Source organism: Anthonomus grandis, chromosome 17 (genome assembly GCF_022605725.1).
Source record: "Anthonomus grandis grandis chromosome 17, icAntGran1.3, whole genome shotgun sequence".
Classification (NCBI taxonomy): Eukaryota; Metazoa; Arthropoda; class Insecta; order Coleoptera; family Curculionidae; genus Anthonomus; species Anthonomus grandis.
This window is the reverse complement of record NC_065562.1, coordinates 6,946,658-6,959,179: the sequence shown is the minus strand read 5'-3', so window position 1 is coordinate 6,959,179 and position 12,522 is coordinate 6,946,658. Positions and strand designations below refer to the sequence as shown.

General features: G+C 32.5%; 1 protein-coding gene across 1 annotated transcript in view; it reads right to left on the bottom strand.

The window, feature by feature from the left end:
• LOC126746628 (chromodomain-helicase-DNA-binding protein Mi-2 homolog) overlaps positions 1-12,522 on the bottom strand; it is a 175,347-nt gene that overhangs the window by 77,913 nt on the left and 84,912 nt on the right. The window contains exon 15 of the mRNA XM_050454957.1: positions 10,393-10,628. Coding sequence (XP_050310914.1) covers positions 10,393-10,628 — 236 coding nt within the window. The remainder of the gene's footprint in view (positions 1-10,392; positions 10,629-12,522) is intronic.

Here is a 12,522-nt window from a genome sequence, read left to right as displayed (position 1 = left end):
GATGACAAAGTTAGATAACAATGAGATCCAATCAGAGCATGTTCTATTTTCTGATGAGTGCACCTTAAACTTCATGAGCATGACCATGAAGTTTAAGGTTAAGTCGACAAAATTGCCGCTATTGGTCTAAAGAAAATCCTCCTCACTGGATAAAAGAACAACATACCCAACACCCTGAAAAGGTCAACGTTTGGACAGGAATTATTGGAGAGCATATTATAGGTCCCTTGTTCATCCATGGCAATTTGAATGGTGAAAATTATTTAACACTGCTCCAAAATGTCGTGCCAAATTTGACAAACTACAGGCTATGGAGACGACGACCAATGGAATGGCCAACACGATCCCCTGATCTGACATGCGATTGGTTCGGTTACGCCTGATATCTTGAGTAACGTTAGAAGAAATTTCTAGGATGTTGCCAGGAGGTTCGTGGCGAGCATATTGAACATCTCCTACATTGTCATTAATGTTTTTTTTTGTTTAATTAAGAGATAAACAGTATTACTTATTAGTTTTCGAGTGTGTAATAACGAATTTATGTAACCAAATAATTTTCTTTGTTTTTAGTGTTAATTTTTGCAATAAATATATCCGAAACAGGGTCAAAATTAACACAGGACATTAAATATGGACTATGTTTAGAGTATTCTGAAGATTCCAAAATTGAGTAATTTACAGGGTGTCATAAAAAAGTTAATATTGACCACTGTTACATGACACACCCTGTAAAAGCAAATTTACTGGTAAAAGTAGGCAGGTAAAAATACCAAGCGACGTGTCTGAGCGTTTTTTCTAAATGTCCCTATTTATTTATTAGGGAATTTATTCCATTTGGCTGATAAACACTATATTATATAGTATAGTATATAGCCCCTTCCCCAAAAACAAATTCTGAATACTCCACTCCCGATTTGGGGTAGTGTGATATGCGTAATTCGTACGTGCTATATTTATTTAGAAAACAGCCCAACAGTAAACAATTAATAATTTAATGTTACAAGTAGTAGTACAAATAGTAGCTGGTACAACATGACATGAATCAATAAGGTAGTATAATTATATAAGTTAGATCAAAGTTACTCAAACTTTTTTCGTGACGGAACCCTTTTAAAAAACTAAATTTTTAACGGAACCCTAAACTCTAAACTAAAAGCAAAAGCAGTTATATGTGAATTGTTTATTAATAATCATTCAAAAAAAAGATAGATGCAGTAAGTAGTGAGTTAGTAAGCAAATGATAACACTAAGTTCATTTAATTCGAGGCATGTAATTGTTTTTCATTCCTCATTAACTGGGTAATGTCAGGCTTGATAGAAGAAAGTTGAATTCTCATGTCTGGTTCGGCATCCAGTCTATTGCGGTATTTTATTTTTATAGCTGTATATACTGAAAATCCCGTTTCACACAAATACGTTGTTGGGAATGGCACAAGAACATTCAAAGCCTCTGTGGCAAGTTGTGGATATTCATCACGAACCCTGCACCAAAAATCATTTAGTGAAAATGTTTTGAACAATCTTTCCATGCTTGTATCCGATGTCATTTCTAGAAATGATTCATAGATCTGATTTCACATATTTTCAGGCTTCTGCAATTTAGATGAAAAAGGGTTTTGAATCCATGCGTTTATTTTCAGTTTTGTATTATGTTCTTCAGGAAAGTAAGATTCAAAAGTCCCTTGCAGATCATTGAGATATTGCACCAATTCAACAAATATTTCATTTTGAAATATTTCTGTATCACTAAGACTATGGTGACTAAGGAGCTCACTTAGCAATGAAAAGCTTTCGATTTCTCTCTTACCAAAACAAGTAATCCAAAAATCTAATTTCCTTTTAAAGGCAGTTATTTTGTTGTTAGCATTGAAAACTGTTGTCTGTTTTCCTTGTAGTGACAGGTTTAATTCGTTAAGTTTTCCAAACATGTCTGCTAAAAATGCTAGTCTAAATACCCGGCTTTTATCGGACAAACGGTCTTTTAAATTAAAAGGAATAAGAAAAGATCCTAATTCTGTTCTTAGTTCTAAAAGCCTTGTCAAAGTTTTACCCCGAGACAATCGTCTCACTTCAATATGGAGCAATAGTGTTTTATGATAGCTACCATAATCTTCACATAATATTGAGAACAATCGGGATTGTAGTGAACGTGACTTGACAAAATTAATTATTTTTACTGACTCATCAAGAACCAATTTTAGATTTGGTGGCATTTTCTTAACCGCGAGTGATTGTCTATGCAGGATGCAGTGGCTGGAACTACAATTTGGCGCTTTCATTTTTATTCGTGATATCCTGCTGTTCTACTTGTCATTGCCTTGGCTCCATCGGTACAATTATCAATGCAATCATTCCAAACGAGTTGGTTTTCTTCAAAAAATATGTTAATCGTGTTAAAAATTTCTTCTCCGGTTGTGTTAGTAGGCAGCGATGAGCACATAAGCAAGTCTTCTTCGAGTGAATGTTTATATGAATATCGCACAATTACTAGCAAGATGGCCAGTCCAGCAACATCAGTCGACTTATCCATTTGCAAGACGAATTTGTTATTTTGAAGCCGTGAAACCAGTTCTTGTGTTATGTTTGCTGTGATGAGAAGGCGGAATTAGTTCTACTCAGATTTTGTCCTACGGTCGATCGGAACGGTTCGGCTTTTCCTCGAAAATCCTGGGTTTGTATTTCGATATAGAAATAGAAGCAAGGATAGGAGGCATTTATATTTGACAACGTCGTATTTACGAATTTCGGCGGCTAAATAGCGGCCGATGCGATGGATTGTCTGTGTCGCAACTGTTAATAGCTAGATGGCGCACGCGGGCGGCAACTGTATTATTAAGTTATATGGAAATATGGGGTATTCTGTATAGTGTATATGTTACGGTCAATGATGAAAATTCGTACATTAACGATAATGGCCGGGCAATAACGTAACGATCCAAGTAAAATAGGCCATAAATATATGAGGTAAATCGAAGTTTTATGACCAATATTCTCTATTTTCTTAAAATATTCAAAACAACACAATTCAATCATTTGATAACACAAAGTTAGGGCGAGTTAGGTTGGCCCAAGGTTGGATCAGGTTTCGTATATTTAAAAAAAAAATAGAGCATATTGGTCATAAAACTACGATTTTCCTCATATATTGTCTATTTTATAATAATTTGTATAAGTATTAAACTGATTTAATTTTAAATTTAAATTTTATTAAAAGTTTCATACCTTCTGGCTTCATTAATAAATTCTTGATCAAAAAATCTTTGATTACCAAATCCTTCCATCTTTGCAACACACACAACAATAAGTTCTAGGTTGAACGGCCTTATTCGTTGTAGTTGTTGTATGGTTGGTATCACATTCAATTTCACACAGTATCCCCCTCCCTGAACTGAATTTCGGTCACATTGCTAAGAATATATTAGAGTTCTGACAACACTGTTTTTAACCGTTCGGCCGGATTCGTAAACGTAGGACAAATTCCGAGTAGGACCAATTCCGATCCCCCGCTGTGATATCCCCAATTCGGCGCGTAACTATATCGTTCTGCGGCACTGTAGGAAGATGCTTCTCCTGCTTGGGCAATGCCGTAACTAACCAAATACGATGCCTCCGTGGCCTTTTTATTATCAGTCTGAGTCGCATACATCATAGTTTTTTGGCTTCTTAGTAATTGTTCTTTTTTACGTAGAAAAAATTCTTTACTTTTGTTTTTGAAGTCGGGATGTAGTTTCTAAATGTCGGCGCATCTTAGCAGGTACCATCGAACTATTAGGAAGGAGTTTGCTGCACAAAATACAAAGAGGTGAGCCGTTGGAATCAACAAATCCGAGATTAATGTATGATTCGTCATACTTTCGTTATTTTACCTTCAGTGTGTCATTAGATGTTTTACTACTTGAACTTGAAACCATAAAACTAGAACTTGACGCCGTCATATCACCTTGATCCAAGCGAACCACATTTTTTGCAACACCTTTAAGCCAGCGCTCCATTCTTCATTAACACTAATTTGATTTGGTCAATTTTATGACAAATAGTATTTCTTGACGCACGAAATACAAGATTTTACAACCACTACGAACAACAACAAGCGAACATAAAATACTGAGCGCGGTTCGAGTAAATTTTGCGGTACGTTGCTTGATTAATAAATTCTCCGCGCCAAACAATCCTCCTTTATATTATACCAGCAACCATCGAATCATCTCGAATTCCTCAGAAACTTCGAAGAGCGAGACGATTTTCTCCGAAGTACGCGTTGATGCACGAACACGAGAAACAGCGCGACGAACCGAGGTCATTCGATTGCTTATAGTCCGGGGGGCGAATGGTGGCGTACGAGTAACGCGGTAACATTTGGATGTAATAGGTCGGGCATTTACTCAAAATAATACATATATTAAATTTTCGTATATGTACCGGTAACACCTATAAGTAGGCGTTTCGTTTGGGTTGTTTATTTTTATCTTAGGTAATTTAATTCTTATAGGGTCCACTTTAATACATGCATTCATTTATTATGACCGTTGATTGAAAAGGGAAAAGATGCGCAAATACTGTATAAAATTTCGTGACCGCGGCAGCCAGTCGTTCTTTGCTTTATCTAGCAATTTAGAAGCTAAAAGGTGGCGCCCCTATACGTAGGAATGATGAAACTCGCTTGGCAGGCTCGGTATTAACAATGACGAGACATAATATCGCAGAGAAATGGGAGTTTTCGCATTGCGCTATTTCTGTTTGAGGACATATTCGCATATTCCATAGTATAAATTTGGGAGAAAATATTGCAAGGTTTAGTTTCATATTTTGTTTTTTTTTAAGTATAAAATCTAATAAGTAATATAAGTAACATAATTTTGCTTATTTTTAAAAGTACAGTATATTATAGAGTTGGCCTTCATTTCGGCAGAACCAGAGGCTGTTATTTTTTATACAAGGTGCAAAAATATACATATAGTAAAGTGTTTTAAGCTTTTGGGCCTACAGCTTATAAATTTAAAAAAAAATACCTTGAAAAAAAATTAATCTTGAAAACATATATATGTTATACACCTTTAGATTGACTTTTGTTTCATAGGGTAAGTCTTTAGTTGAAAACTTTTAAATGTATTTTTTTTTAATCTAAAAATGTCTATTGTAGATTTTATAAAGGTCAAAAACAATCCAACCCTATATATCCAACCAACGAAAATGGTAGGTTTGGATTGTTTTTGGGTTAATATTCTGGTTTGATAAATAGCATCATATTTCTGAAATTGCCCGGGCATTGGGCATTATGAATAATCGCCTTATAATTACATTGTTCATAACATACGAGCCCCGTCCCACTTCAGTTGGCCCAATTGAAAATTCTTAATAATTTCTGTTTAAACCACCAAAAATAGACAAATTTTATAGTGTTATATAGTTTTAAACAAATAATAAGCTTGACTTATTCTATAAACACAACAAAATGGGAAAGTAAACACATTTATATTGAACATATTTTTATTTTTTAAAACAACCGCAATTCTTTAAGGCATGGTGTTTATTAAGTTTTGGTACTACCCCTGATTAAAACTATCCCAAATTTCTTGCTAGTGGATTTCAGACCTAATGAATAGAACCCTTGTATATGCCTAAAGAGTTAAAATAAAATAAAAAATAGAAACAAGAAATTTATTTCTACTATTTTAAATATGATTAAAAAATGTATCAATCAATCAAAATCTAATTTTTGAGATAACACATAATGTTTATATGAGATACTTTTTGGTATTGTAATATTTTGGAATAAAGATTCGATAAAAGAATAATAAATTCGTTTTTTACTAAGTGGGCCAACTGAAATGAGACGGGGCTCGTATAAATTTTTAGCAGAAAATTTTACGTAACGAAATAATCATAAATAAATGGTAGTAAAAGTATTTTGCATATATCTGCATCACATTTATGTAAATTCAGTTACAAGACTTCTTTGTAATAATTAAATAGCTAAAAGTAGACCAGTATTGCCTTTGGCAACAAGGTTTCAAAGTAGCAATCCTCTATCCTTTCCTAAAATAAATTTTACTTTTACTAAAAGATCGTTAATTTATACAGCTCCAAAAATTTACAATATGATGCCTCTTGATTTGAGAGATAACCCTTATGCCAGGATCAAGTATAGAATAAAAACTTGGATCATTCATATTAATATTGAGCAATTGTTTGGTTAATGTTAATTGTTGCTAGCTTGTAATCACTATACTGTTCAAATAATATTAGATTTTATTTGGTCTGAGCTTGATATATCTATATAAGTATTTTGAATGGGAACACGCACCAACTTAGTAGTTAATTATGTTTCCAATTGTATTCTTGGTTACTTTGTATTATTATTTTTTCGAAATAAACATTATTATTATTATTATTTACATATAAAGGTTATTTAAATAATATTTATCAATATATTTTATTTTATTTGTTTAAACATTGACTGAAGAGGCAAGATTTAATTTTCAGTCATTGATTAGATAGAATACGTATTTTTCTATGCGGCTTCTTAGAAGTTGAATTCAACTTTAATTCTTAATAGTTTTATGAAAACTTTAATATGTTGCGGGCATAAATTAATGGACTTAATAGATTAATAGATATACTATTTCATTTCACAAAATGTTAAACGTTGACTTAAAAACATTACGGGTTAACTTTAAATGATCAAAAACTACATTAAATTTATTCATGAGATGTTGGGTTAAAATTTAAAAATTATCCGATGGAATTTTTAAACTTGAAATATAATTTAAGTTTGCATATTCTTTATTTAATAAAAATATTTCTTTTTTGTCATTAATTTCGATGTAATTTTGAAGTAAAAAATCTTCACAGTTATTTTCACACTTGAACCTCTCTAAAATAGTATATGCAAAATAACCAGCAACGTATACATTGGAACAAGTTTCTAAAGTAATCTTATTATAAATAGTATTATTTATCTCAGTATGATTGCTTCCTTGGGCATTATTTGTGGCACCAAGTTCTTTAATATTGTAAGAAGAAACAGGGTTTTTCTCCATATCTATAAGGATTTCTTTTTCACATGACTTATCAAGATTTGGCTTTGACTCATCGACATTTAAAAATTCTTGTAGATCTTTGCAATTTCCCGTTTCTAATGAATTTAGTAGCCTTATATTTATTATGTACTGTAAAGACACTCTAAATTGTTGAACATAGGGAGTTGGATTATATCCACATCTATTTCTAGCAATTGAGAATAAATTTTCTAAAGGATCTTGATTGAGATGACTTGTAAAAAGAAATTTGTATTTAAATTAAGATAATAAATATTCCCAAAGCCTTAGAATAGATGTAAGAGTCCAAATAAATCCGCTAATACAATAGATGTTATTTCTTCTATTTCCACCTTCAGTTACTTGAATTGTCTTGAAATATTCAAGACTAAATTGAAGGTTTTTCAATGACATTGAATTAGTTATAGATAAAGGTTTTTTATTTGGATTGGAATCTGACAATATATTGCTATTAAGAGAATAACAATTAAATTAACGTTTTTTAAGAAATCGGATGTATTATGAGCAGTTGTGCTTTTAAACGCCTGTAATTGACCAGCTGACTTAACAGCAGCGGCAACTGAGTTTGAAAATATTTGGGCAGCATATTTCACTCTCATTTTTTGAAAAGTATTTGGTTTTAAGTGATTGTCGGTTAACTTTGGTAATGTTCTTGTAGTTTTGCTTTTTTTGTCCATTTCATATGTTTTAAAATATCAAACCAAGATACCGAATGCCCATCAACTATAAATTTTAATTTCGTATTCATGAAATTATTTCTTAAAGATTTAAGTAAATGGGGAACATCAAAAATGGTAAATATTTTTAGGTTTTCAATCTCTATTAAGGGTCTTTCTTCTGAAGCACCTAAATTTTTAAAAGCTTTTCGATTATTTGTTCCCTGGTCACATGTTAATGTCACTGGAATAAGCCCTAGTTTTTTTTTAATTTTTTATAACATATTTTATTATTTCTGTTAATATCGCCCTTAACCGGACCTTGAGAGGTAAAATAACACAAGGGAATCTTCCAGTTTTCAAAAATACCTCTTGCGTAAAAAACTAGAGCTGTATTTTCAATAGAATCATGACGACCAAGAAATGCCATATCTTCAAAACCCTCAATATAATCATGTGCCTTATTGTAGTCTAATTTAGGTTTTAATGCAATCTCATCAAAAAAGAACTGCACACACTCGTTCTGAGTTTTCCACAGATTTTACTTTCGTAAAAAGTTTTTTTGTGAACGTGTTTTCAAGTCCAGTCTTTAGGTTAATTACTTTTAACCACGACTGAATAGTGCATACTGAAGGTAGAGAGAATAATAACTTATTCCTTAAAAATTTATAACAGCTTGGAGATTTATAGTAAATTGAAAGAGCAAATCTGCACATTTACAATAGTTTGAATGGTGGTTAATAGCAGGTTTTTTGATAGGTGACGAATATAGACTATGTGTGATGGCAACAATAAAAAAAAATAAATCAATTATAATCTTGAGACCTATTTAAATAAATGTTTATCTTACCTTTCCATGAACCGGGAACTGCATTTTTTAATAAAGTTTTCCTTTTGCCGGCGTTATACACAATGTATTTTTTATCAAAATGTTTCTCACAAACAAATCTGCTTTTTAACATGCTTTCGTCCTTAATAAATATTTCAGCGTTCCCGGTGTTTTGTATCCACTCATTAAGTGTCACTGGCTTTAAGATCGGAAATTTTAAAAAAAGTAAGAGAATTGTTTTTTCTCTTCCTAGTATTAGTACATCCCCGATAAGCACACTCGTTAATCTTGCTTGAATTTGACATAATTCAAAACGATAATAATACAGAATAATACGCCGAACATGCAAAAACTCCCTTAGAAGATGCTGGCGAGCTCCGCTAAACAATAATGAGCGAGAAACGGCAAAACGATTTCCGCGCGCGTTTGAGCGTGGCGCCATCTATCTGCCGCGCGCTTTTTGGGTCACGTTTTTGCCCGTAAATATGCATATCTTCTCGCCTCTTCAATCAACGTTATGACTGCTGGCGGAGCTCTACCGGGGTTTTGCGGAGCACACTTTGAGTAACGCTAAGTTAGATAATTGCATTTTATAGCACATAATGACAAAGAAACAAAAGGGCTAACTCAGATCAATTTGGTTTGCAACCTTATTGAATACTGACATGCAGACTCCATACCCGGATGATGCTTGAATCAAGTTAGTACAAGCTTGTGGTAGGTACAAAAAATTGCTCCGCGTAGCAGAAATTGTTGGGTTGGGATCAAGTATTGAATTGGTCTTTCCAATCAAAAGCCCAGAAGATCTATGGCTAGTTTTGCAGGAAGAATGAAATAAAGTTGTAGTCGACTATTGAGAAGTTAATAGACTCAATAAGAAGGCAATGTCAATCAGTCATTAAGACCAAGGAGTGGCCAACTAAATATTATTTAATATTAAGCATTATTGAATGAAATAGTATTTTTTGTCTAAACCTTAAAAATGTTGTGTTAACCTTTTTTTTTGGATAATTTAGTTATTTTTTACGAAATATTTTTGAGCGTATACTTATTTTTTTACTGTATGCTATTTTGTTTTCCGCCGTTTAATACAAAAATGTCAATATTTATTCATTTCTAGCCAATTTAGTGTCAAGTTTTTTAAATTTTTATACAGATAAGGACCAACTGGTCTCCTAGAAGTTCCACTTTCTAAACATCAGAATAATTTATTTTACATTAAAAAAAATAAAAGCATTATCACCGTACGAGGGTAAAGCGAATTACAGAAGTCATTGTAGTGTGTCAAAAGATATTTTCAAATGTGGTAAATTATATTAAATTGTGATATGAAAATCGGAAAAACTGTAGAGTCGTAAAAAGCGGCATACGTTGCCAATTCATAAAAAAATACATATTTTTTTTTATATATAAAAAATACCAACAACCAGAAATTACTGGAGAAATGTGTCCCGTCCATAAAAATGAAACTGATTACTGCCAAAATATCAACAATCTTCAATAGGCCGTACCTAGGTTTGAGAATTTAATTTTCTCGTATTTTTTTTGACTTCTAGTTAAGTACATTTCTTAGTAACCTATAAAGTTATGTTGATTATGAATTACTATTGGACTTTATAAATTATCTCTATCTTCTATGTCTTAATCGTGTCAATTTGTCTCAAAAACAGATACAAAACAAACAACTCTTTATATGACTCACGGCAAGTGTTCACTTTCAATAAACATGTTTCTTAAGAAAGTTTTTCGTTTTTGAAAATTTACAGTAACTTATAATCCACGTTAAATATATGCGACCCTGAGACAATCTTCTACTCCAATATTTTAAATATGTGTAATATCTCTTTACCTTGAAGAATTTTGACTGATTACTCTTCAATCTATGAGCTTCGTCTACAACCAGCACAGCCCAATCGATTGATGCCAAACAAGCTGAATCTATGGAAACCAATTCATAACTGGTTAGTAGAACGTTGAATTTAACAGAAGTAGCACGCAGTTTGGACGCCTTGCCGGCCCGCGCTACTGCTCCTTCTTCAAAAGTTAGCTCATTTTCACGGATCACCGCTCTGCAGTCTTTATCACCTGAAATAATGAGTTAAATATAAATTACCAAACTTAACAAACAAAAATTATTTGCAAAAACGTTTTTTTCTCAAAAATTCTTGAATGCCATGTTTGAACGACCAGCAGATGCTCTTGAAGTATAGCTTTTTTAAGCAAAACTGTTTGCACAATGCATATTTGAAATAAAAAATTAAATTGTGCCAAGCCTAAAAAAGTTACGGAATTAAAAAATAAAAATATGCTAGTGACACCCTCTATGACATAATTTAAAAAAAAAATAAATTATGATTAAATTATTAGTTTAATTTTAAGATTTGACATATAAAATAAACCGTATTTCAAATTTTGTTACAAACGAAGAATACATGCAAAATTTATGACCCAGTAAAAAAAAAAAAACAAGAAGTTTATCTCCCCGTATCTTGATTGTCTTTGACTTAGGGCTAGGAAAATTTAACTTAACCTAATTTCTTTTTTTTTTAAGAATCTGCTGATTATTTACCATTATTTATGGTACACCCTGTATAACTGTATGCTGGAAAGTTTTTTGTCTGCTAGGTACACTACCGCTCAAAAGTATGTGCCCACCATATATTCTTTTTAATATTTTAAATTAGATACAAAAATCTTATCTTTATACCTATATTTAGATTGTATCTCTTTTGTAAATTGCATATATGCTTAAACAGCATACCGATCAACTATGGTTCGTTGAAAAACACTCAGTATTAAAAAATAGCCTTGCAAATAACAAACAATGTAGTGAAAATATGCACTTCTCTAAAAAACTAATCCGTTTACAGCTCGTTTCCGATGAAATTTGAAACATTTAAAGGTGTTTAGTCTTTAAGAACTGATTTTGTGTAACATTGGTAAATAATTTCGCTTGCTTATTGACGATTGTCACCGTTACTTTGCTGGTTTTTCAACATTCTTTAAAATGGCTAAAACAAAAGAGTTATCGGTAGAAACAAAAGGTATTATCATTGGACTTATCATTGGACTCTGGAGTGACGAGTCGAAATTCGAGGTTTTTGGAACGAAGAGGCGAGTTTTTGTTTGCTGTTATGCCAATGAAAGGGTCGCTAAAAACTGTATGGTGGCCTCAGTTAAACACGGTGGTGGTTCGGTGATGGTGTGGGGTTGTTTCGGAGGATCTGCAGTGGGCGATCTAATTAGAATAGAGGGAATTCTTCGAAAAGAGGGTTACAAAACAATTTTAAGTGACCATGTACTTCCTTCTGGTACTCGAATAATTGGGAAAACTTCATCTTTCAACGTGACAATGACCCCAAGCACACGTCGAAATTGTGCGAGCAAATAACAAAGGCAACATCTTCTGAAAGTTATCGTATGGCCCCCACAATCACCGGACCTCAATCCTATCGAATTACTGTGGGATGAACTGGATAGACAAGTGCAAAAATCATGCCCCACATCAAAAGAAGACTTGTGGAGGATCATCCAAAAAGAGTGGCACAAGATACCTCAGGAAACTTTGGACAAATTAATTAGAAGACTACCGAAACTCTGTGAAGCTGTTATTAAAAATCGAGGCTGACATGTAGATGAATCCAAAATTTGATTTTCTTAAATTTAATTAATTGAAAAATGTATTGTTTATATTCATTTTGTTATAAATAAACCGTTTCATAAGAATAACTGATGGGTTTATTATTTTTAGTTATAACTTTAAAACAGTCATATGTGGGCAAATACTTTTGAGCGGTAGCGTAGTTGATAATATATAATGGTTTTCTTTTCTTTTGTCTTCTTTGTCATTTAAACAAAAGATCACTTGCGGCACATTTTTCAGATTTTGTTAATTTTTTTAATGATAGGTTTTATGATGTTATCTGTTATCTTTATCTGTATGACCTGACTTTCTTTTGCTCATAAAGATAAGGTTGGT